The sequence below is a fragment of the Nerophis ophidion genome, linkage group LG18, assembly GCF_033978795.1.
Source record: "Nerophis ophidion isolate RoL-2023_Sa linkage group LG18, RoL_Noph_v1.0, whole genome shotgun sequence".
Taxonomy (NCBI): Eukaryota; Metazoa; Chordata; class Actinopteri; order Syngnathiformes; family Syngnathidae; genus Nerophis; species Nerophis ophidion.
This window is the reverse complement of record NC_084628.1, coordinates 7,432,793-7,458,912: the sequence shown is the minus strand read 5'-3', so window position 1 is coordinate 7,458,912 and position 26,120 is coordinate 7,432,793. Positions and strand designations below refer to the sequence as shown.

General features: G+C 35.6%; 1 protein-coding gene and 1 long non-coding RNA gene across 3 annotated transcripts in view; one reads left to right on the top strand and one right to left on the bottom strand.

Annotated features, from left to right (window-relative positions):
- Positions 1 to 1,410: 1,410 nt before the first annotated feature.
- On the bottom strand, positions 1,411 to 13,659 carry si:dkey-202g17.3 (amino acid transporter heavy chain SLC3A2). Of its 2 annotated transcripts, XM_061878642.1 has the most exons (9): positions 13,180 to 13,655; positions 5,680 to 5,847; positions 5,544 to 5,608; positions 5,394 to 5,471; positions 5,263 to 5,321; positions 2,235 to 2,433; positions 2,066 to 2,170; positions 1,934 to 1,987; positions 1,411 to 1,857 (listed from the first exon to the last, which is right to left on the bottom strand). In XM_061878642.1, exons 1-9 carry the CDS (start codon positions 13,529 to 13,531, stop codon positions 1,483 to 1,485), a joined length of 1,455 nt encoding a protein of 484 aa, XP_061734626.1. In that variant the 5' UTR covers positions 13,532 to 13,655; the 3' UTR covers positions 1,411 to 1,482. The 2 variants fall into 2 exon arrangements, with proteins under 2 accessions (XP_061734626.1, XP_061734625.1); XM_061878641.1 differs by having other exon boundaries at positions 5,394 to 5,608; positions 13,180 to 13,659.
- The window catches only part of LOC133537539 (uncharacterized), a 39,762-nt gene continuing 26,618 nt past the window's right edge, over positions 12,977 to 26,120 (top strand). The window contains exons 1-2 of the long non-coding RNA XR_009802716.1: positions 12,977 to 13,618; positions 25,995 to 26,086. This is a non-coding gene — a long non-coding RNA (uncharacterized LOC133537539). The remainder of the gene's footprint in view (positions 13,619 to 25,994; positions 26,087 to 26,120) is intronic.

Sequence of the window (26,120 nt, the reverse complement as noted above, 5' to 3'; positions counted from 1 at the left end):
TGAAAATACATTTGTCTTAGAGTTGATTTTACAACCATTAGTCATCAGTGAAAACTTCAGTTGTCTTTCCAAAAACAATGTTTTTTGTGTGTTGCCATAGAAGCGGGGTTGTGTTGCTCTACCCCCACCTAGTGGCGGACTAGGTGTTGCCGCTCAGTGTACTAACACTGTAATCATAAGGCTGAGAATACACTTTGACACAAAGACCAATTAGCTTGTGTTTTCTTTGGAAAACTGATATTTAGTCTAAAGCAGTGGTTCTCAACCTTTTTTCAGTGATGTACCCCCTGTGAACTTTTTTTTAACTCAAGTACCCCCTAATCAGAGCAAAGCATTGTTGGTTGAAAAAAAGAGATAAAGAAGTAAAATGCAGCACTTTTTCATCAGTTTCTGATTTATTAAATTGTATAACAATGCAAAATATTGCTCATTTGTAGTGGTCTTTCTTGAACTATTTGGAAAGAACTATATAGAAATAACTAAAAATGTGTTAAAAACAAGTGATTCAATTATAAATAAAGATTTCTACACATAGAAGTAATCAAAGAACCCTCTTTGGGGATTGTAATAGAGATCCATCTGGATTCATGAACTTAATTCCAAACATTTCTTCACAAAAAAAGAAATCTTTAACATCAATATTTATGGAACATGTCCACAAAAAAAATCGAGCTGTCAACAGTGAATATTGCATTGTTGTATTTCTTTTCACAGTTTATGAACTTACATTCATATTTTGTTGAAGTACTATTCAATAAATATATTTATAAAGGATTTTTGAATTGTTGCTATTTTTCAAATACCTTCAAGTACCCCCATTTGAGAACCACTGGTCTAAAGATAAGATGCGGACGTTGTACCGATCCGTTGTGGTGAAGAAGGAGCTGAGCCGGAAGGCAAAGCTCTCAATTTACCGGTCGATCCACGTTCCCATCCTCACCTATGGTCATGAGCTTTGGGTCATGACCGAAAGGATAAGATCACGGGTACAAGCGGCCGAAATGAGTTTCCTCCGCCGTGTGGCGGGGCTCTCCCTTAGAGATAGGGTGAGAAGCTCTGCCATCCGGGAGGAACTCAAAGTAAAGCCGCTGCTCCTTCACATCGAGAGGAGCCAGATGAGGTGGTTCGGGCATCTGGTCAGGATGCCACCCAAACGCCTCCCTAGGGAGGTGTTTAGGGCCCGTCCAACCGGTAGTAGGCCACGGGGAAGACCCAGGACACGTTGGGAAGACTATGTCTCCCGGCTGGCCTGGGAACGCCTCGGGATCCCCCGGGAAGAGCTAGACGAAGTGGCTGGGGAGAGGGAAGTCTGGGTTTCCCTGCTTAGGCTGTTGCCCCCGCGACCCGACCTCGGATAAGCGGAAGATGATGGATGGATGGATGGTCCAAAGATAAGCACGGATGCACAAGTGAGGATTTAACCACTTTATTGTCAGTTACTAAAAATAATAGAAGTGTTATTTATTCCATTCTTTGTTTTGTTTATGAGTATTTTCCCGGCTCAAACAGTTTGATGACAACGGCCTCACGGGGTTGCAGCACCAGCGTCTTCAGGGCGACGGCCCCCAGGCGCTCCTTCTCGGAGCTGGACACGAAGACGCCGCCCTCGGGCAGGCTGGGCGCCCAGGCGGGATCTAGGGCGTGACGCTCGGGTCCGACGTTGATCAGAACCAGGAAATGGACGCAGCCCCAAGAGCGCAGGAAGGCCAGGGCGGGGGACTGGGTGGCGTTTGAGGAAAAGGAGGTGTTGAAGGGGAGGAAGGTGAAGGATCCGAAGAGGAGCGCTTCCTCTCGGCCTCGGATGTGACTGAGAGAGGAGAGGAGGGCCGCTGTGGAACGCTGCGGCTTGGCTTTCAACTGAAAAAGCAGTAAAGACAAATTAGTCCATATTGCTTCTGTTTTAGATTGAAGGGTCTTTTACTTTGAAACTCACTGCTGTTTCACTCTTATTTGCTCCTTGCAATGACCCCTCATGAGGAGAAACTGTCTACAAGGCACACAAAAAAAAAACGTAGCTTGAAAAATAAATGCCAATAATTAGAAACTGAAGAGTCGTAGAGTGAACCTGTGCTGGGTCCAGTTCCTGGTACTGGACTGCAGGCGTCCCTGGCAGGGTCATCATCAACACCAGCAGCAGGTTCCTCAAGTCATGAGGAGCTTTGCCTCCGACCTGGCAGGACAGGAGTTGTCTTTTTAGGGGACGGGATTATTCAGAGCTTCCGCTCGCTTCTTACCTGCCAGCCGAGCCACGTGTGTTCAGGTGTTTGCAGGTGGCGCTCGATGGCGACCGCCACTTCCTGGGCGGACAGCGGGTGAGGCGAGGCCGGCAGCACTGACCTCATGACCACATCCACCAAGGTGATGTTTAGCCGCTGCTGGGCGGAGCCTCCCAGAGGTAGGAGGATGTCTCCGGTTTGTTTCACCACAACAATCCTGAAGCAACACAGGTGAACATTCTAAACATGGGCATGTTTACCTTTTTTTTTGTTTTAAGTACCATGTCAGGCCCCGTTTTATCAAATTGGTACTTTTATCTGTTAAAGCAGGCCTTAGGAATTATTTTGACTCCGGGGCCACATTTGTTGTGTCACACACACACTCTGTGCTTCCCGCTGCTGCAAGAGCACGCAGAGGCTCCGCTGCAAACTCCAGACACGCCCCCGCGCTCATCATATGGACCACGCCCACTCTCCGCCGTAGCCGGCGGCAGTCCACGCCTGACGTTAATGAAGGAGGGGAGTATAAAGATGGCCGACGCTGACTCCTCGATGTCGGAACGTAAACTACTCCTCGTAAGCTGCGTGTCTCTGACTTCCTCCTGATCTTGCTTGTTGCCTATTTCCTTGTGTTTCTCCTGCTCTTCCCACAGTGTTCATGTCACCACCGCTGTTTCCCTCCTGGATCCTCGACCTCATTTCTGGACTTCGGACCCGCTCTCCTGCCTTTGACCCCAGCTTGGACTGTGGACTTCCTCTGGCTTGTTCCCCTCCGGATTTGGACGCCATTCATCCAACACGCACCTCAACAAACCCTCACGGTATTCACTTGTTATAATTCAACACATAGCCATTCATGCGGACACATAGTAGCATACACACTCCACGTAATCATCAAGTTTTCAATTAACCTATTGAACTTGACATCCCGTTGCCGTGCCGTCTCCTTCCCCAGTAGAAACCATAACAACATTAAGAGAAAAAAAAATGTGTCTGGGGGCCGGTATATCTATTTTTAGGGACACTTAAACAAAACTTCACAATAATGTCTGATTGAATGCTAAAATCGTTATGACAGACCGCTTTAAAAAACGTAATGGAATTTTAAATTTTTCCATCCATTTTCTACCGCTTATTCCCTTTCGGGGTCGCGGGGGGCGCTGGCGCCTATCTCAGCTACAATCGGGCGGAAGGCAGGGTACACCCTGGACAAGTCGCCACCTCATCGCAGGGCCAACACAGATTGACAGACAACATTCACACACTAGGGCCAATTTAGTGTTGCCAATCAACCTATCCCCAGGTGCATGTCTTTGGAAGTGGGAGGAAGCCGGAGTACCCGGAGGGAACCCACGCATTCACGGGGAGAACATGCAAACTCCACACAGAAAGATCCCGAGCCTGGATTTGAACCCAGGACTGCAGGAACTTCGTATTGTGAGGCAGACGCACTAACCCCTCTTCCACCGTGAAGCCCTTTACATTTTTCTATGAAGGATAAAACACTGAATATTGACGAAATATAAACATCACACCCCCTTTCGATCGACATATTTTACAATCAAATGAAATGCAACAAAACAGTGAAATATGAATGCAAAGAGTACAAAATAAACCCACCTACAATCTGATGTATGTTATATATCACTAAGCTTTAGAACTTTGTTGTGAAAAGCTTCTTCCGCGTCTGTGGAAACGCTTCCCGCCTCGTCTGAGCTACGGTGACGTAGATTACCATAGTAACTGCTAGGGGTGTGGGAAAACTCAATTCGAATTTGAATCGCGATTCTCACGTTGTGCAATTCAGAATTGATTCTCATTTTAAAAGAAATCTATTTTTTTAATTAATGTTTTATTTTTTAAAAAATAGACATAAAAATGAGCAATCATCAATCATACCAAGACTTCACTTTCGTCAGTTGTTTGACATTCTCGGCACCCGAGGATCTTGTGAGATGACGCTGGCTGCTGCGAGCTCATATTTAAGAAAAAAATCACTAACAGGGCGGACGCAGAGAAACACATTTTATTTCTAGAGACTCCGTACCTACTGTCAAAACTCTAAAGACCGACTGCACAGTTCCTGTCTTCACCATAAAAGACCTGTTTCATCCTGCCTGTGCTAACAAAATAAGAGTCTCAGAAAGCTAGCGTGCACAAGCTAGCAAGCTACGGAGTTTGATGCCAATGTATTTCTCCCCCGCCCTCAGCGACCGCTTTCTCACTTGCTTGCCCACCCGCACACTCACTGACGTCACTCACCTGCTGCCAGACATTAAAGGGCCACACACATATGCTACTCTCATAACAAAGTGTTTAAAAACGAGTATGCAAGTTGGACAAATGAGATGCCAAATCCAACCACTTTCATGTGGTATTGGACAGAAAGGAGGACTTTTTTTTTCCCTCCATTTGAAAATGCGAACGTTATCAGCACCACTGTCTAATTCCAATCAATGCAAGTCATCAGAATCAGGTAATACACCAACTTATATTCTTGTCTTCATGAAAGAAAGGAATCTATGTGTGTTAAACATGCTTGTATTATCATTAAACACCATTAACTTGTTAACAAAAATGTCTCTTTCATAAATAAATAAATATAAATTATAAATAGGAATGAGGTAGATCTCCTCGACTTGGTCAATTGAAAAGTAGCTCGCCTGCAGAAAAAGTGTGAGCGCCCCTGATATATGCCCTGCGGCAATTCAAGGAAATAGGGTATAAGTAATTTTAACCAAACATTTCTAGCTTCTGTCACTGATAACGCTTGTCTTGTATTGTGGTTTGCCTTTCGGTTTTGTTATGTTAAAATTATTACACTGGCACCGGTGCCATTATGGAACCGAGCTTAGAAACAACATAATCTACATGACCATTATTGGCTGTTAAAAGGAAAAGGGTCCTTGGACAGAGCCCATGGGCACACCATGGTTGGGATTGGTGTGTGGTTTTTTTTTTCTTCATTATTCACCAACTTAAAAGACAGCAAATTATTAAACACTAAAACTGTATGTGTTAAATATCATATACTTATCCAAAGTACCTCTCTTCTTCTTCTTCTTGGCTGAACTCCTTCAAGATACTTCTCCATGCCAACAGAGTCTGTATTAAAAATATCCTCTTTAGTACAAATATGATTGAAATAAAAACCATCCAAGGAGATAAATCACTTACTTCTTCTGAATAAGCTTTATCTGTATCACATATTAAAAATCCAGCCACTCCCTTCTCCAACCAGAATCGAAGGACATGCTGTGGGGAAAAATGCAGTGTTTTAGGACTTACAGCAATGCTGAAGACATGTTGATCAAGAGCACATTTGACCTGCGTGACTTCATCCCGAGAATCCAAAATCTGCGCGTCACACACGTCCAACAGCACTTTGAGGCCTGCGAGACCACAAGGAACGCCATCATTGGCTCGGTAAGGATGTTTCAAGTGCGGAAGTCTTTGAGCTCACCAGCTTTGTCGCTCTCGCTGAGCAGATGCTGGATCTGGGGCAGTGTTCCAGACCGCTCCCCGGTCTCAGTGACGTTTACCGGGGATGCAGACCGGGGACCAAAGAAGCCCTGCAGGATGAGCCCGCTAATGCCCAAAGACTTGAAGTAAGGAAGTTGCTCACAAACAGCTTCAGAGTCGCATAAAAAAGAAAAATCAATTATTACTGTAACGTGGAAATACAATACTGTACATATTAGTTATGTCACAACATGAAAATGTCATATCATGGTTATTGTAACCTATATTATTATAGTAATCATTATCGCAGTATTGTTGAATGTGACCAAAAAGTACTAATACACACGCTGAACTATTTTAACCAAATTATCTAAAAAAAAAAAAAAATTAATTAGTAGACCCTTTTAGCAAAGCCATTATGTTGCATGTCTTTTGTTTCTTACGCTTCACTATTATAGTTTGACTTGTTGACAGATTTTTTTAAGGAGATTCTTTTAATGTATAAATTTCCTTTGTTTTAAATGAAATGTTTTAGTCCGTCCTATGCCTTTGCTCTTTCAATAGTTTTACGTGTTTGGGGTGTACGGCCCTTTGTTTTTAAACTGCGGTTGGGCTTTATGAATAAAGTGGGTATTAGGGCTGCGAATCTTAGGGTGTCCCACAATTCGATTCAATATCAATTCTTGGGGTCACGATTCGATAATATATCGATTTTTTTCAATTCAACGCGATTCTCGATTCAAAAACGATATTTTTCCGATTCAAAACGATTCTGTATTCATTCAATGCATAGGACTTCAGCAGGATCTACCCCAGTCTGCTGACATGCTAGCAGAGTAGTAGATTTATAAAAAAAAAAAAAAAAAAGCTTTTATAATTGTAAAGGACAATGTTTTATCAACTGACTGCAATAATGTAAATTTGTTTTAATTATTAAACGAACCAAAAATGTGACTTATTTTATCTTTGTGAAAACATTGGACACAGTGTGTTGTCAAGCTTATGAGATGCGATGCAAATGTAAGCCACTGTGACACTATTGTCCTTTTTTATTATTTTTATAAATGTCTAATGATAATGTCAATGAGGGATTTTTAAATCACTGCTATGCTGAACTTATAACTAATATTGATACTGTTGTTGATAATATTCATTTTTGTTTCACTACTTTTGGTTTGTTCTGTGTTGTGTTTGTGTCTCATCAATTGCTCTGTTTATTGCAGTTCTGAGTGTTGCTGGGTCAGGTTTGGTTTTGGAATTGGATTGCATTGTTATGGTATTGCTTTGTAGTGCTTTGTTGGATTGATTAAAAAATAGATTTTAAAAAAAAATGAGAATTGATTCTGAATCGCACAACGTATTCGAATCGATTTTTTCCCTCACCCCTAGTGGGTATGGTATGCTATTTCTGGCAGGCGTTTTCGTCCTACTTTCTTCATCGATCCTTAAACGCAGCGTAAAAATAAAAAAAACCCTTGGCCTCTTTTCCTCAGAGTATACAACGATCACCCTGTTCTAAAAGAGCACAGATTGTAGGTTCAATGTACACAATTAAATATTTCAGTTGCTAAGACAGAAATGTGTTTTTAGACCTGTAAATTTAAAAATTGGGGTAATCAATCTTTCGATAATTAGAATTTCTAAAAAAGGTTTTACTAACCAATGGGAGTTTTACCGCTATTATCGTTACATCCCTAGTACATATCACGCCTTACATCTCCACATTGTCAGCATTTGAGCTTGTAAAACCACAGAAGTCTCTTAAATGACTGTACTTTTGTTTTGACGCAGCATTGTTTTCGTCACGCAAACCTTCCTCTGTGAAAGCCCAGCGACATACAGGCGGGTATTGCCACAGACGAGAAAAGCTTTCCACTGCGGTGAACGCATTCACGGCTTAAACATCGTCCGTATCGGTGACCTCTTTCTCACAGAAAGATGTTATTTAAGGGAAAATATTACAAACAGCTCTTAAATCCACTCAACAATACTGTAATTTCTATTCACCATAATTAACATTTTCAAGTCATATATTAGTAAATACAATTTTGCTGCAAAGTTTCAATTGGTTTATCCTCCTAGTTCCATTGTGGCTATGGGTGAAAAATACACATTACATTTCCCAGCTGTGTGTGTTCTATTGGTTTATTAATGAAGTCTCTATAAAAGTTTATTCTATCCAATGGAGTACCTCAATTTAGGAGTGCCCCAACTTAAGAGTGTTTCGAGATGAGAGCTGTCTCACAGCTTTAAGTTGCAGGCAAAAATTTGAGGTACAATCACCGCTGGCATCAGTTAGTGTAGCAAATGTCACTTACTTGCACTGTTAGGAAATTACAGTTACTTTTAATTTCCCAAAATAAGTAATTAAATCAATTAAATAATTAGTCTGTTAGTAATTTAATTAAATACTATGGAAAGCAATGAATGCTTTACTTTTTAAAAACTTACATATGCATCTAAAGCAGGGGTCGGGAACCTTTTTTGGCTGAGAGAGCCAAGAAGCCCATCCATCCATCCATTTACTACCGCTTATTCCCTTTCGGGGTCGCGGGGGGCGCTGGCGCCTATCTCAGCTACAATCGGGCGGAAGGCGGGGTACACCCTGGACAAGTCGCCACCTCATCGCAGGGCCAACACAGATAGACAGACAACATTCACACACTAGGGCCAATTTAGTGTTGCCAATCAACCTATCCCCAGGTGCATGTCTTTGGAAGTGGGAGGAAGCCGGAGTACCCGGAGGGAACCCACGCATTCACGGGGAGAACATGCAAACTCCACACAGAAAGATCCCGAGCCTGGATTTGAACCCAGGACTGCAGGACCTTCGTATTGTGAGGCAGACGCACTAACCCCTCTGCCACCGTGAAGCCCTCCGTAAGACCCATATAATATTTTTTTTTAACACTGAACACAACTAAACACGTGCATTTTTAAGTAAGACCAACATTTCTAGAGTATAATAGGTGTCTTATTCTTTGTAATAACATTGTTATTCTGAAGCTAACTGTGGAGGGGGCGTGGCCTGCGGGCCTGCAGCAAAGCGGGGTGTCGCCATGACCGGCCTCGAAATCAGCGACAGGTGCGTAGATGGCCCACCTGGGCCTGGCTATCTAATCACCTGTTGCTGCGTTTATAAGCAGCAGCCAGGAGGAGAGACGGGGTTGGGGCTAGAGCCAGAGCGCGAGCAAGGACGAAAGAGAAAAAGACAATTGCTGGAAAGTAACTGAGAGACTTATTGAAAATTCAAACAATATTGCAACCCTGAAACAGGCTCTCATGTCGGTGCTTGGTGGTCTGAAGAACCTCCAGGAGGCCAAGCCCCACACTAACCAATAATAAATAAATTACTTCTTACCATTAATGCAACTTCTTGAACATAAAAATGCATGAGAATGTTTTATATTTTGAACGTTATTTTTAACACTGTGATTACAAGTACAAGTGGAATTATTCAAGCTCGTAAGTTGAGGCACTACTTGTATGTCTATCATTAACCTTCCATAATTGTAAACAGTAACTGGTTTCATTGTTGTACACGGCTTGACCACTAGGGGAAAACAACTGAGTCATCAACAAGCTAGCGCTTTAAAAAATACAATTCATTGACAACACGAGGTTTAACATAAATCAGGTGTCATCAACCTTTTTGAAACCAAGAGCTACTTTTTGGGTACTGATTAATGCGAAGGGCTCCCAGTTTGATACACACTTCAATAAATTTCCAGAAATAGTCAATTTGCTCAATTTACCTTTAATAAATAAATCTATATTTATATAAAAATGGGTATGTCTGTCTGTCATTTTGTCGTACATTTTTTTTCCTTTTACTGAAGGTTTTTTGTTTTTTAGAATTTTGATGACTGGTTTTAAATAGGTTAAAATCCAATCTGCAATTCAGTAGAATATATAACAAATTGGACCAAGCTATATTTCTAACAAAGACAAATCATTATTTCTTCTAGATCAGGGGTCACCAACCTTTTTGAAACCAAGATCTATACTTCTTGGGTACTGATTAATGCGAAGGGCTCCCAGTTTGATACACACTTAAATAAATTGCCAGAAATAGCCAATTTGCTCAATTTACCTTTAATAAATAAATCTATATATATATATATATAAAAATGGGTATTTCTGTCTGTCATTTTGTCATACATTTTTTTTTCCTTTTACGGAAGGTTTTTTGTTTTTTACAATTTTGATGACACGTTTTAAATAGGTTAAAATCCAATTTGCACTTTGATAGAATATATAAGAAATTGGACCAAGCTATATTTCTAACAAAGACAAATCATTATTTCTTCTAGATTTTCCAGAACAAAAATTTTAAAAGGAATTCAAAAGACTTTGAAATAAGATTTAAATTTGATTCTAAAGATTTTCTAGATTTGCCAAAATATTTTTGGGGAATTTTAATCATAATAAGTTTGAAGAAATATTTCACAAAATACTCTTCTTCGAAAAAACAGAAGCTAAAATGAAGAATTAAATTTACATGTATTTATTATTCTTTACAATAAAAAAATTAATTTACTTGAACGAATGTTGTCTGTCTATCTGTGTTGGCCCTGCGATGAAGTGGTGACTTGTCCAGGGTGTACGCTGCCTTCGGCCCGATTGTAGCTGAGATAGGCGCCAGCGCCCCCCGCCACCCCAAAAAAGAGAATAAGCGGTAGAAAATGGATGGATGGAATTTACTTGAACATTGATTTAAATTTTCAGGAAAGAAGAGGAAGGAATTTAAAAGGTAAAAAGGTATAGGTGTTTGAAAATCCTAAAATAATTTTTAAGGTTGTATTTTTTCTCTAAAATTGTATTTCTGAAAGTTATAAGAAGCAAAGTAAAAAAATGAATGAATTTATTTAAACAAGTGAAGACCAAGTCTTTAAAATATTTTCTTGGATTTTCAAATTTTATTTAAGTTTTGTCTCTCTTAGAATTAAAAATGTCGAGCAAAGCAAGACCAGCTTGCCAGTAAATAAATAAAATAAAAAAAAATGGAGGCAGCTCACTGGTAAGTGCTGCTATTTGAGCTATTTTTAGTACAGGCCAGCGGGCGACCCATCTGGTCCTTACGGGCTACTCTGTCAAAAAAACAGAAGTTAAAATGAAGAATTAAATTAAAACGTATTTATTATTCTTTACAATATTTTTTTATTTTTTACTTGAACATTGATTTACATTGTCAGGAAAAATGAGGAAGGAATTTAAAAGGTAAAAAGGTATATGTGTTTAATAATCCTAAAATCATTTTCAAAGTTTTTTTTTCTCTAAATTGTCTTTCTGGAAGTTATAGGAAGCTAAGTAAAAAAAAAAAAAGAATTTAAACAAGTGAAGACCAAGTCTTTAAAATATTTTCTTGGATTTTCAAATTTTATTTGAGTTTTGTCTCTCTTAGAATTAAAAATGTCGAGCAAAGCGAGACAAGTTTGCTAGTAAATAAATAAAATTAAAAAAAATAGAGGCAGCTCACTGGTAAGTGCTGCTATTTGAGCTATTTTTAGAACAGGCCAGCGGGCTACTCATCTGGTCCTTAAGGGCTACTCTTCGTCAAAAAAACAGAAGTTAAAATGAAGAATTAAATTAAAATGTATTTATTATTCTTTACAATAGTTTTTTATTTTTTACTTGAACATTGATTTAAATTGTCAGGAAAAAAAGTGGAAGGAATTTAAAAGATAAAAATGTATATGTGTTTAATAATCCTAAAATCATTTTGAAAGGTTTTTTTCTCTAAAATTGTCTTTCTGAAAGTTATAGGACGCTAAGTAAAAAAAAAAAAAAAAATTTATTCAAACAAGTGAAGACCAAGTCTTTAAAATATTTTCTTGGATTTTCAAATTTTATTTAAGTTTTGTCTCTCTTAGAATTAAAAATGTCAAGCAAAGCGAGACAAGCGTGCTAGTAAATAAATCAAATTTTAAAAAAAATAGAGGCAGCTCACTGGTAAGTGCTGCTATTTGAGCTACTTTTAGCACAGGCCAGCGGGCAACTCATCTGGTCCTTGTGGGCTACTCTTCGTCAAAAAAACAGAAGTTAAAATGATTAAATTAAAATGTATTTATTATTCTTTACAATATATTTTTTTATTTTTTACTTGAACATTGATTTAAATTGTCAGGAAAAAAGAGGAATGAATTTAAAAGGTTAAAAGGTATATGTGTTTGATAATCCTAAAATCATTTTCAAAGGTTTTTTTCTCTAATATTGTCTTTCTGAAAGTTATAGGAAGCTAAGTAAAAAAAAAAAAAGAATTTATTTAAACAAGTGAAGATCAAGTCTTTAAAATATGTTCTTGAATTTTCAAATTCTATTCGAGTTTTGTCTCTCTTAGAATTAAAAATGTCTAGCAAAGCAAGACCAGCTTGCTAGTAAATAAATAAAATTAAAAAAAAAATAGAGGCAGCTCACTGGTAAGTGCTGCTATTTGAGCTATTTTTAGAACAGGCCAGCGGGAGACTCATATGGTCCTTACGGGCTACTCTTCGTCAAAAAAACAGAAGTTAAAATGAATAATTAAATTAAAATGTATTTATTATTCTTAACAATATATATATTTTTTTACTTGAACGTTGATTTAAATTGTCAGGAAAAAAGAGGAATGAATTTAAAAGGTAAAAAGGTATATGTGTTTGATAATCCTAAAATCATTTTCAAAGGTTTTTTTCTCTAAAATTGTCTTTCTGAAAGTTATAGGAAGCTAAGTAAAAAAAAAAAAAGAATTTATTTAAACAAGTGAAGATCAAGTCTTTAAAATATGTTCTTGAATTTTCAAATTCTATTCGAGTTTTGTCTCTCTTAGAATTAAAAATGTCTAGCAAAGCAAGACCAGCTTGCTAGTAAATAAATAAAATTAAAAAAAATAGAGGCATCTCACTGGTAAGTGCTGCTATTTGAGCTATTTTTAGAAAAGGCCAGCGGGCGACTCATATGGTCCTTACGGGCTACTCTTCGTCAAAAAAACAGAAGTTAAAATGAAGAATTAAATTAAAATGTATTTATTATTCTTAACAATATATATATTTTTTTACTTGAACGTTGATTTAAATTGTCAGGAAAAAAGAGGAAGGAATTCAAAAGGTAAAAAGGTATATGTGTTTAATAATCCTAAAATCATTTTCAAAGTTTTTTTTTCTCTAAAATTGTCTTTCTGAAAGTTATAGGAAGCTAGGTAAAAAAAAATAAAAAATTATTTAAACAAGTGAAGACCAAGTCTTTAAAATATTTTCTTGGATTTTCAAATTCTATTCGAGTTTTGTCTCTCTTAGAATTAAAAATGTCGAGCAAAGCGAGACCAGCTTGCTAGAAAAAAAAATAAAAAATAGAGGCAGCTCACTGGTAAGTGCTGCTATTTGAGCTATTTTTAGAACTCGCCAGCGGGCGACTCATCTGGTCCTTACGGGCTACCTGGTGCCCGCGGGCACCGCCTTGGTGACCCCTGACATAGAAAGTCAGGTTAACACACACAAAAAAAAAAATGAATTTATTATCTTACCCTCAGATTGTTGCCCCGTCGACAGGTCAGGCTGCAGTTGAAAAAATAAGGATTTCTGCCACCAGCTGAGCGTTACAGGCACCGGCCGCGGGCTGGCGACGATGATGGCGACGGCGGTAGCCAACATGGCTAACCAAGTCAGCCAGAAGAGCAGCACCAGGTAGCAGCGCACCCTCCTCCAGCCGGGGCTCCCAGCGCTCACTTCGAGGTCCTCCTTGCTCATAGGCCGCCACGGCGGGTCCGGTGCGAGGTCCGGGACCAGCAAAGAGGCCGTCTCCGAACCGGCCTCGCTGGCCGTGAGGACCGGGGAGGCCACGCTTCCGTAGCCGTTGTCCCCGGCGTTCAAGGGCATGGTGGCGGGCTGCAGGTGAGGGCAACTACAGCGGGGACATGGAGGACTGTTAGGCCGCTTTCCCACGCCGACACCCCGGCATAACAGGTGCGTTAAATAGGGCCTACTTCAACTGCTCTTTAATCGTCTTAATTGGTTAACTTTCTCGTGAAAGCGGTTTAATACAGTGGTTCTCAACCTTTTAATTCAAGTACCCCCTAATCACAGCAAAGCAATTTCGGTTGAAAAAAAGAGATAAAGAAGTAAAATGCAGCACTATGTCATCAGTTTCTGATTTATTAAATTGTATAACAGTGCAAAATATTGCTCATTTGTAGTGGTCTTTCTTGGACTATTTGGAAAAAAAGATATAAAAAAAACTAAAAACTTGTTGAAAAATAAACAAGTGATTCAATTATAAATAAAGATTTCTACACATAGAAGTAATCATCAACTTAAAGTGCCCTCTTTGGGGATTGTAATAGAGATCCATCTGGATTCATGAACTTAATTCTAAACATTTGTTCACAAAAAAAAGAAATCTTTAACATCAATATTATGGAACATTTCCACAAAAAATCTAGCTGTCAACACTGAATATTGCATTGTTGTATTTCTTATCACAGTTTATGAACTTACATCCATATTTTTTGAAGTATTATTCAAAAAATATATTTGTAAAGGATGTTTGAATTGTTGCTATTTTTAGAATATTTAAAAAAAATCTCACAACATACCTTCAAGTACCCCCAGGGGTACGCGTACCCCCATTTGAGAACCACTGGTTTAATATACTTCCAACATGCTAACAAAATGACAATAAAGACGATTCACTACCATGAATTGATTAATGTGGACCTCTACTTAAAAGAGTTGAAAACTTTATTGGGGTGTTACCATTTAGTGGTCAATTGTACGGAATATGTACTGTACTGTGCAATCTACTAATAACAGCTTCAATCAATCAAAAAAAACAATCACATCATGTTTACATTAAAAAGAGAAGAAAACCAAGAAAACACATTTTTGGGCGTAATAATAGATGATAAAATTAATTGGAAATCTCATGTAATAAATATACAACATAAAGGAGCAAAAAACACGTCAATAATGAATAAAGCGAAGCATATATGTTCTAGACCAGTGGTTCTCAACCTTTTTTCAGTGATGTACCCCCTGTGAACATTGTTTTTAATTAAAGTACCCCCTAATCAGAGCAAATCATTTTTGGTTGAAAAAAGAGATAAAGAAGTAAAATACAGCACTGTCATCAGTTTCTGATTTATTAAATTGTATAACAGTGCAAAATATTGCTCATTTGTAGTGGTCTTTCTTGGACTATTTGGAAAAAAAGATATAAAAATAACTAAAAACTTGTTGAAAAATAAACAAGTGATTCAATTATAAATAAAGATTTCTACACATAGAAGTAATCATCAACTTAAAGTGCCCTCTTTGGGGATTGTAATAGAGATCCATCTGGATTCATGAACTTAATTCTAAACATTTCTTCACAAAAAAAAAGAAATCTTTAACATCAATATTATGGAACATTTCCACAAGAAATCTAGCTGTCAACACTGAATATTGCATTGTTGTATTTCTTATCACAGTTTATGAACTTACATCCATATTTTTTGAAGTATTATTCAAAAAATATATTTGTAAAGGATGTTTGAATTGTTGCTATTTTTAGAATATTTAAAAAAAATCTCACAACATACCTTCAAGTACCCCCAGGGGTACGCGTACCCCCATTTGAGAACCACTGGTTTAATATACTTCCAACATGCTAACAAAATGACAATAAAGACGATTCACTACCATGAATTGATTAATGTGGACCTCTACTTAAAAGAGTTGAAAACTTTATTGGGGTGTTACCATTTAGTGGTCAATTGTACGGAATATGTAATGTACTGTGCAATCTACTAATAAAAGCTTCAATCAATCAAAAAAAACAATCACATCATGTTTACATTAAAAAGAGAAGAAAACCAAGAAAACACATTTTTGGGCGTAATAATAGATGATAAAATTAATTGGAAATCTCATGTAATAAATATACAACATAAAGGAGCAAAAAACACGTCAATAATGAATAAAGCGAAGCATATATGTTCTAGACCAGTGGTTCTCAACCTTTTTTCAGTGATGTAACCCCCTGTGAACAAGGTTTTTAATTCAAGTACCCCCTAATCAGAGCAAAGCATTTTTGGTTGAAAAAAGAGATAAATAAATAAAATACAGCACTATGTCATCAGTTTCTGATTTATTAAATTGCAAAATATTGCTCATTTGTAGTGGTCTTTCTTGGACTATTTGGAAAAAAAGATATAAAAATAACTAAAAACTTGTTGAAAAATAAACAAGTGATTCTATTATAAATAAAGATTTCTACACATAGAAGTAATCATCAACTTAAAGTGCCCTCTTTGGGGATTGTAATAGAGATCCATCTGGATTCATGAACTTAATCCTACAATCAATATTTATGGAACATGTCCACAAGCTGTCAACACTAAATATTGCATTGTTGTATTTCTCATCAGTTTATGAACTTACATCTATTTTTTTAAGTAATATTCAATAAATATATTTATAAAGGATTTGTGAATTGTTGCTATTTTTTAGAATATTTTAAAAAAATCTCACGTACCCCTTGGAATACCTTCAAGTACCCCCATGGGTGCGCGTACCCCCATTTGAAAACCACTGCCCTAATTAGAGCAAAGCATTTTTGGTTGAAAAAAGAGATAAAGAAGTAAAATACAGCACTATGTCCTCAGTTTCTGATTTATTAGATTGTATAACAGTGCAAAATATTGCTCATTTGTAGTAGTCTTTCTTGGACTATTTGGTTAAAAATAATTAAAAACTTGTTGAAAAATAAACAAGTGATTCAATTATAAATAAAGATTTCTACACATAGAAGTAATCATCAACTTAAAGTGTCCTCTTTGGGGATTGTAATAGAGATCCATCTGGATTCATGAACTTAATTCTAAACATTTCTTCACAAAAAAAGAAATCTTTAACATCAATATTTATGGAACATGTCCATAAAAATTCTAGCTGTCAACACTGAAAATTGCATTGTTGCATTTCTTATGAACTTACATCCATATTTTTTTGTAGTATTATTCAAAAAATATATTCATAATGGATTTTTGAATTGTTGCTATTTTTAGAATATTTAAAAAAAATCTCACGTACCCCTTGGCATACCTTCAAGTACCCCCATTTGAGAACCACTGGTTTAATATACTTCCATCATGCTAACACAATTAAAATAAAGACCATTCATTACCATGAATTTATTAACGTGGACCCCAACTTAAACAAGTTGAAAAAGTTATTGGGGTGTTACCATTTAGTGGTCAATTGTATGGAATATGTACTGTACTGTGCAATCTACTAATAAATGTTTCAATCAATCAAAAAAAAAACGATCGTATCATGTTTACATTAAAAAAAGAAGAAAACCAAGAAAACACATTTTTGGGCGTAATAATAGATGATAAAATGAATTGGAAATCTCATGTAATAAATATACAACATAAAGGAGCAAAAAACACGTCAATAATGAATAAAGCGAAGCATATATGTTCGAGACCAGTGGTTGTCAACGATTTTTCAGTGATGTAACCCCCTGTGAACATTGTTTTTAATTCAAGTACCCCTTAATCAGAGCAAAGCATTTTTGGTTGAAAAAAGAGATAAAGAAGTAAAATACAGCACTATGTCATCAGTTTCTGATTTATTAAATTGTATAACAGTGCAAAACATTGCTCATTTGTAGTGGTCTTTTTTGAAGTATTTGGAAAAAAATATATAAAAATAACTAAAAACTTGTTGAAAAATAAACAAGAGATTCAATTATAAATAAAGATTTCTACACATAGAAGTAATCATCAACTTAAAGTGCCCTCTTTGGGGATTGTAATAGAGATCCATCTGGATTCATGAACTTAATTCTAAACATTTCTTCACAAAAAAAAAAAAATCTTTAACATCAATATTATGGAACATTTCCACAAAAAATCTAGCTGTCAACACTGAATATTGCATTGTTGAATTTCTTATCACAGTTTATGAACTTAACATCCATATTTTTTTGAAGTATTATTCAAAAAATATTTTTATAAAGGATGTTTGAATTGTTGCTATTTTTAGAATACTTTAAAACAATCTCACGTACCCGTTGGCATACCTTCAAGTACCCCCAGGGGTACGCGTACCCCCATTTGAGAACCACTGGTTTAATATACTTCCAACATGCTAACAAAATTACAATAAAGACGATTCACTACCATGAATTGATTAACGTGGACCCCGACTTAAACAAGTTGAAAAAGTTATTCGCTTGTTACCATTTAGTGGTCAATTGTACGGAATATGTACTGTACTGTGCAATCTAATAATAAAAGCTTCAATCAATCAAAAAAAACAATCACATCATGTTTACATTAAAAAAAGAAACTGCTACATGAAAATACCAACAAAACGGGAAAAGTCACCAAAATAGGAGCGCAAGACAAGAACTAAAACATTGCACACAGGAAAACACGAAAAAACTCAAAATAAGTCACGGCGTGATGTGACAGGTTGTGACGGCACACCTACTTTCAGACAAGAGTTATAGTGATGCATGCTTGGTTATGCTTTAAATTCATATCCAACAATTGCGACAACAACTTTTTATTGTCTACTGAGTTTAATTTTTTCAATAATTTCTGCTGGCGGTGTGCCTCTGGATTTTTTCAATGAAAAAAATGCTCCTTGGTTCAAAAAAGGTTGAAACACAGCACATGTATTAACATATCTTAGTTATTGTGTAGAAATATGGGGAAAAAACTACAAATGTGCGCTTCATTCACTAACGGTGTTACAAAAAAGATCAATTAGAATAATAAATAATGTTGGATGTAAAGAACATACAAATCCTTTATTTATTAAATTACAATATTTGAAATTCAACCATTTTGTGCATTTGCAAACAGCTAAAATTATGTACAAAGCAAACTATAACCTGCTACCCAATAATATACAACAATTTTTCTCAACAAGAGGAAAAATATAACCTTACAGGAAAATTTAATTTAAAACATTTGTATGCTCGTACAACACTTAAAACCTTTAGTATATCAGTATCTGGAATTAAATTATGGAACGGATTAAGCAAAGAAATCAAACAAAGCACTAATATGATTCAGTTTAAGAGACTGTTCAAACTACAAGTGTTCACAAAGTACACAGAACAAGAATTATGATGAACAGTTTCAAACCTTTTTTTTTCACTTTTTTTATTGAGAAAATTATTTATGTATTTAATATTTGTATGCTTACTATGGTGTATTACTTATGTATTTTTTATTTGTTCACTGTTCTGTTACAGAGAACAAGGAAATTGGATAACATTGATATGGTATGAAAAGGGGTAGAATTAAATAAGCTCTGCTTCTTCCTACTCCTTTTCGGACGGGCTGTAATAAAACAACTGGAATTGTGTGATGCATTACATTGTATTGTATGCATGCTCCACATAATCTGAAACTGAACTGAACTGAACAATTAAATTAAAGGGGAACTGGATTTTTAGTAATATTGTCTACTAGTGTTGTCCCGATGGCAATATTAAATTATTGAAATACTTTTCGGTACTTCATGAGGAGACCACAAAAAAATTGTCATTATTGGCTATATTTAAAAAAAAAAAATCTTAAGGTAAATTAGACATATGTTTCTTATCGCAAGTTTGTCTTTAAATAAAATAGTGAACATACAAGAAAATGTGTCTTTTATTAGTAAATAAGCAAACAAAGGCTTCTAATTAGTCTAATATCATATATATATGATTGATTGATTGATTGAAACTTTTACTAGTAGATTGCACAGTACAGTACATATTCCGTACAATTGGCCACTAAATGGTAACACCCCAATACGTTTTTTCAACTTGATTAAGTCGTGGTCCACGTTAATCAATTCATGGCGATATGTTTGCTGTTATGTTTTGATTGTTTTGTTTTGTTCTTCAATAAAAGATTTTGAGCACATTTGAAAATACCGCGATAATATATTTAATACTCTGCAATCCCTAAATGTATATGTATATTCACATATACATACATATATATATATATATATATATATATATATATATATATATATATATATATATATATATATATATATATATATATATATATATATCCATCCATTTTCTACCGCTTATTCCCTTTCGGGGTCGCGGGGGGCGCTGGCGCCTATCTCAGCTACAATCGGGCAGAAGGCAGGGTACACCCTGGACAAGTCGCCATATGTGTGTGTTTGTGTGTGCGCTAAAGTCTATGTAACGCACGTTTTCTTTTGTGTCATTGAGTTGCTTGAGTGTATGTAGATCACTTTTACGATACTGGAGGTGGCTTTGAACGCATCTTTACGTGAGCAAGCTCTAAAAGTTACGGTGAACATCATTGTCAATTGTTTAATTGGCAGTCTGCGTCAATACAGAGTGAGTTACTTTATATACACTTCAACATCACTTGCGATGTGCTTAAAACTGTATTGCAACCAATTTTGTCCGTTTCTTTGTAGTCTAATGGCTGTTTGGCATCAAGTTCACAAGCTAACTGCTAGCTGATTATCATACCCTGGTTGGGGCCTGCTTGTAGCATTGGACATGTTTGTTAGCCCCAATCATTACATATATATGTATATATATATATATATTAGGGGTGTGGCGAAAAATCGATTTGAATACGAATCGAATCGCTTACGTTGTGCGATTCAGAATCGATTCTCATTTTTAAAAAATCAATTTTTTTATTTTTTTTTATCAATCCAACAAAGCACTACACAGCAATACCATAACAATGCAATCCAATTCCAAAACCAAACCCGACCCAGCAACACTCAGAACTGCAATAAACAGAGCAATTGAGAGGAGACACAAACACGACACAGAACAAACCAAAAGTAATGAAACAAAAACAAATATTATCAACAACAGTATCATTATTAATTCTAATTTCAGCATAGCAGTGATTAAAAATCCCTCATTGACATTATCATTCGACATTTATAAAAATAATAAAAAAGAACAATAGTGTCACAGTGGCTTACACTTGCATCGCATCTCATAAGCTTGACAACACACTGTGTCCAATATTTTCCCAAAGATAAAATAAGTCATATTTTTGGTTCATTTAATAGTTCAAACAAATTTACATTATTGCAATCAGTTAATAAAACATTGTCCTTTACAATTATAAAAGTTTTTTTTTTTAAATCTACTACTCTGCTAGCATGTCAGCAGACTGGGGTAGATCCTGCTGAAGTCCTATGTATTGAATGAATACAGAATCGCTTTGAATCGGAAAAATATCGTTTTTGAATCGAGAATCGAATCGAATCAAAAAAATCGATATATTATCGAATCGTGACCCCAAGAATCGATATCGAATCGAATCGTGGGACACCCAAAGATTCCCAGCCCTAATATATATATATATATACTCGATTCAAATTTGAATCGCGTTTCTGACGTTGTGTGATTCAGAATCGATTCTCATTTTTTTTAAATCGATTTATTTTTTTGTGTGATTTTTTTTTTTCTTATTTTAATCAATCCAACAAAACAAAACACAGCAATACAATAACAATGCAATCCAATTCCAAAACCAAACCTGAAGGTTTGCGTGACGAAAACAATGCGTCAAAACAAAAGTACAGTCATTTAAGAGACTTCTGTGGTTTTACAAGCTCAAATGCTGACAATGTGGAGATGTAAGGTGTGATATGTACTAGGGATGTAACGATAATAGCGGTAAAACTCCCTTTGGTTAGTAAAACCTTTTTAGAAATTCTAATTATCGAAAGATTGATTACCCCAATTTTTAAAATTACATGTCTAAAAACACATTTCTGTCTTAGCAATTGAAATATTTAATTGTGTACATTGAACCTACAATCCGTGCTCTCTAAGAACAGGGTGATCGTTGTATACTCTGAGGAAAAGAGGCCAAGGGTTTTTTATTTTTACGCTGCGTTTAAGGACCGATGAAGGGAGTAGGACGAAAACGCCTGCCAGAAATAGCATACCATACCCACTAGGGGTGTGGGAAAAAATCGATTCGAATACGTTGTGCGATTCAGAATCAATTCTCATTTTTAAAAAAAATCTATTTTTTAATCAATCCAACAAAGCACTACACAGCAATACCATAACAATGCAATCCAATTCCAAAACCAAACCTGACCCAGCAACACTCAGAACTGCAATAAACAAAGCAATTGAGAGGAGACACAAACACGACACAGAACAAACCAAAAGTAGTGAAACAAAAATGAATATTATCAACAACAGTATCAATATTAGTTATAATTTCAGCATAGCAGTGATTAAAAATCCCTCATTGACATTATCATTAGACATTTATAAAAAAAAAAAAAAAGAACAATAGTGTCACAGTGGCTTACACTTGCATCGCATCTCATAAGCTTGACAACACACTGTGTCCAATGTTTTCACAAAGATAAAATAAGTCATATTTTTGGTTCGTTTAATAGTTAAAACAAATTTACATTATTGCAATCAGTTGATAAAACATTGTCCTTTACAATTATAAAAGTTTTTTTTTTTAAATCTACTACTCTGCTAGCATGTCAGCAGACTGGGGTAGATCCTGCTGAAATCCTATGTATTGAATGTATACAGAATCGTTTTGAATCGGAAAAATATCGTTTTTGAATCGAGAATCGAATCGAATCAAAAAAATCAATATATTATCGAATCGTGACCCCAAGAATCGATATCGAATCGAATCGTGGGACACCCAAAGATTCCCAGCCCTAATATATATATATATATATATATATATTGATTCAAATTTGAATCGCGTTTCTGACGTTGTGTGATTCAGAATCGATTCTCATTTTTTAAAAATCGATTTTTTTGTGTGATTTTTTTTTTCTTATTTTAATCAATACAACAAAACAAAACACAGCAATACAATAACAATGCAAACAAATTCCAAAACCAAACCTGACCAAGCAACATTTAGAACTGCAATAAACAGAGCAATTGAGAGGAGACGCAAACATGACACAGAACAAACCAAAAGTAGTGAAACAAAAATGAATATTATCAACAACAGTATCAATATTAGTTATCATTTCAGCATAGCAGTGATTAAAAATCCTTCATTGACATTATCATTAGACATTTATAAAATAAAAAAAAAGAACAATAGTGTCACAGTGGCTTACACTTGCATCGCATCTCATAAGCTTGACAACACACTGTGTCCAATATTTTCCCAAAGATAAAATAAGTCATATTTTTGGTTCATTTAATAGTTCAAACAAATTTACATTATTGCAATCAGTTAATAAAACATTGTCCTTTACAATTATAAAAGTTTTTTTTTTTAAATCTACTACTCTGCTAGCATGTCAGCAGACTGGGGTAGATCCTGCTGAAGTCCTATGTATTGAATGTATACAGAATCGCTTTGAATCGGAAAAATATCGTTTTTGAATCGAGAATCGAATCGAATCAAAAAAATCGATATATTATCGAATCGTGACCCCAAGAATCGATATCGAATCGAATCGTGGGACACCCAAAGATTCCCAGCCCTAATATATATATATATATACTCGATTCAAATTTGAATCGCGTTTCTGACGTTGTGTGATTCAGAATCGATTCTCATTTTTTTTTAAATCGATTTATTTTTTTGTGTGATTTTTTTTTTCTTATTTTAATCAATCCAACAAAACAAAACACAGCAATACAATAACAATGCAATCCAATTCCAAAACCAAACCTGAAGGTTTGCGTGACGAAAACAATGCTGCGTCAAAACAAAAGTACAGTCATTTAAGAGACTTCTGTGGTTTTACAAGCTCAAATGCTGACAATGTGGAGATGTAAGGCGTGATATGTACTAGGGATGTAACGATAATAGCGGTAAAACTCCCATTGGTTAGTAAAACCTTTTTAGAAATTCTAATTATCGAAAGATTGATTACCCCAATTTTTAAATTTACAGGTCTAAAAACACATTTCTGTCTTAGCAATTGAACCTACAATCCGTGCTCTCTAAGAACAGGGTGATCGTTGTATACTCTGAGGAAAACAGGCCAAGGGTTTTTTATTTTTACGCTGCGTTTAAGGACCGATGAAGGGAGTAGGACGAAAACGCCTGCCAGAAATAGCATACCATACCCACTAGGGGTGTGGGGAAAAATCGATTCGAATACGTTGTGCGATTCAGAATCAATTCTCATTTTTTTTTTAAATCTATTTTTTAATCAATCCAACAAAGCACTACACAGCCATACCATAACAATGCAATCCAATTCCAAAACCAAACCTGACCCAGCAACACTCAGAACTGCAATAAATAGAGCTATTGAGAGGAGACGCAAACACGACACAGAACAAACCAAAAGTAGTGAAACAAAAATGAATATTATCAACAACAGTATCAATATTAGTTATAATTTCAGCATAGCAGTGATTAAAAATCCCTCATTGACATTATCATTAGACATTTATAAAAAAAAAAAAGAACAATAGTGTCACAGTGGCTTACACTTGCATCGCATCTCATAAGCTTGACAACACACTGTGTCCAATATTTTCACAAAGATAAAATAAGTCATATTTTTGGTTCGTTTAATAGTTAAAACAAATTTACATTATTGCAATCAGTTGATAAAACTTTGTCTTTACTATTATAAAAGTTTTTTTTTTTAAATCTACTACTCTGCTTGCATGTCAGCAGACTGGGGTAGATCCTGCTGAAATCCTATGTATTGAATGTATACAGAATCGTTTTGAATCGGAAAAATATCGTTTTTGAATCGAGAATCGAATCGAATCAAAAAAATCGATATATTATCGAATCGTGACCCCAAGAATCGATATCGAATCGAATCGTGGGACACCCAAAGATTCCCAGCCCTAATATATATATATATATATATATATATATATATATATATATTGATTCAAATTTGAATCGCGTTTCTGACGTTGTGTGATTCAGAATCGATTCTCATTTTTTTAAAATTGATTTTTTTTATGTGATTTTTTTTTTTTCTTATTTTAATCAATACAACAAAACAAAACACAGCAATACAATAACAATGCAAACAAATTCCAAAACCAAACCTGACCATGCAACATTTAGAACTGCAATAAACAGAGCAATTGAGAGGAGACGCAAACACGACACAGAACAAACCAAAAGTAGTGAAACAAAAATGAATATTATCAACAACAGTATCAATATTAGTTATAATTTCAGCATAGCAGTGATTAAAAATCCCTCATTGACATTATCATTAGACATTTATAAAAAAAAAAAAAAGAACAATAGTGTCACAGTGGCTTACACTTGCATCGCATCTCATAAGCTTGACAACTCACTGTGTCCAATATTTTCACAAAGATAAAATAAGTCATATTTTTAGTTTACATTATTGCAATCAGTTGATAAAACATTGTCCTTTACAATTATAAAAGCTTTATCAGCAGACTGGGATAGATTCTGCTGAAATCCTATGTATTGAATGAATAGAAAATCCTTTTAAATCAGGAAAATATAGTTTTTGAATCGAGAATCGTGTTGAGTTGGAAAAAAAATCGATTTTGAATCAAATCGTGACCCCAAGAATCGATACTGAATCGAATCGTTGGACACCCTAAGATACGCAGCCCTAATATATATACAGTATATATGTATATGTATTGTTTCAGTTTCATAAATAAGTTTACTAAAACAACATTGAGTAGTTATTGAGTCTTTTTGGCTGATTGGAGAGCTAGCTTCCGCAGTTAGTGGGTCCATGACAATGACCTATGTTTTGTTCGATCAGCCGTTTTACTGGTGCCGTTTGGAAAACAACTAATGTATGTAAATAAATACTTACGCAATATTTCGGTGTAAATAACAGATTTCACAACGTTTACATCTGCGGCTTATAGATCGGTGAAATATATATTTTTTTCTTCTAAAATTTAGTGGATGCGACTTATATATATAGCCTGAAATATACAGTTATCATTTAATGATTAAAATGTTAGGTATTTGTATTGGTATGGCCAAAACTGCCCCTGTAAATACTTGGTATTGGGTTGATACCCATGTTGTAACATCGCCCAAAACTAATTTAAAGTAGCCAATAACAAAATAATAAGTTATTGAGTTATTATCAGAAATGTAGCTAGAGCTATGTTACAATAGAAAGTAACCACATATTAACAGTAAATTAATATGTAAGTTAATAATGGTGTTGGATATAATGCAGTATGCATACATCAGCAGCTAAATTATTAATTATATTATTATTTGCATACCAAATAATACATTCTGATATAAAAGGCTGTAATACATATATATGTGTAAATTGCAATATAGATTTTAGACATCATTTTACTCACGTTTTCTCTTTTATCTCTGCTTAGGTCCTTCTGCCGTCTCCTGGTATAACTTAATGTGTGTGTTGGCGTTTTTGACGAAATAGTGCTGTGACCGGGACCGGTCGAGGAGTAAAAAGGTGAGCAGGAACCTCCGTCCAATACCAACATTGC

Excerpts from the sequence above, each read along its gene's own strand:
- si:dkey-202g17.3 (XM_061878641.1), bottom strand. The coding sequence starts at position 13,531 with ATGCCCTTGAACGCCGGGGACAACGGCTACGGAAGCGTGGCCTCCCCG. Across the intron at positions 2,434-5,262 it reads CAAGAAGAAGAAGAAGAGAG|GATTGTTGTGGTGAAACAAA; the intron begins GTACTTTGGATA and ends GTGTTGCTTCAG. Across the intron at positions 2,171-2,234 it reads ACACGTGGCTCGGCTGGCAG|GTCGGAGGCAAAGCTCCTCA; the intron begins GTAAGAAGCGAG and ends CTGTCCTGCCAG.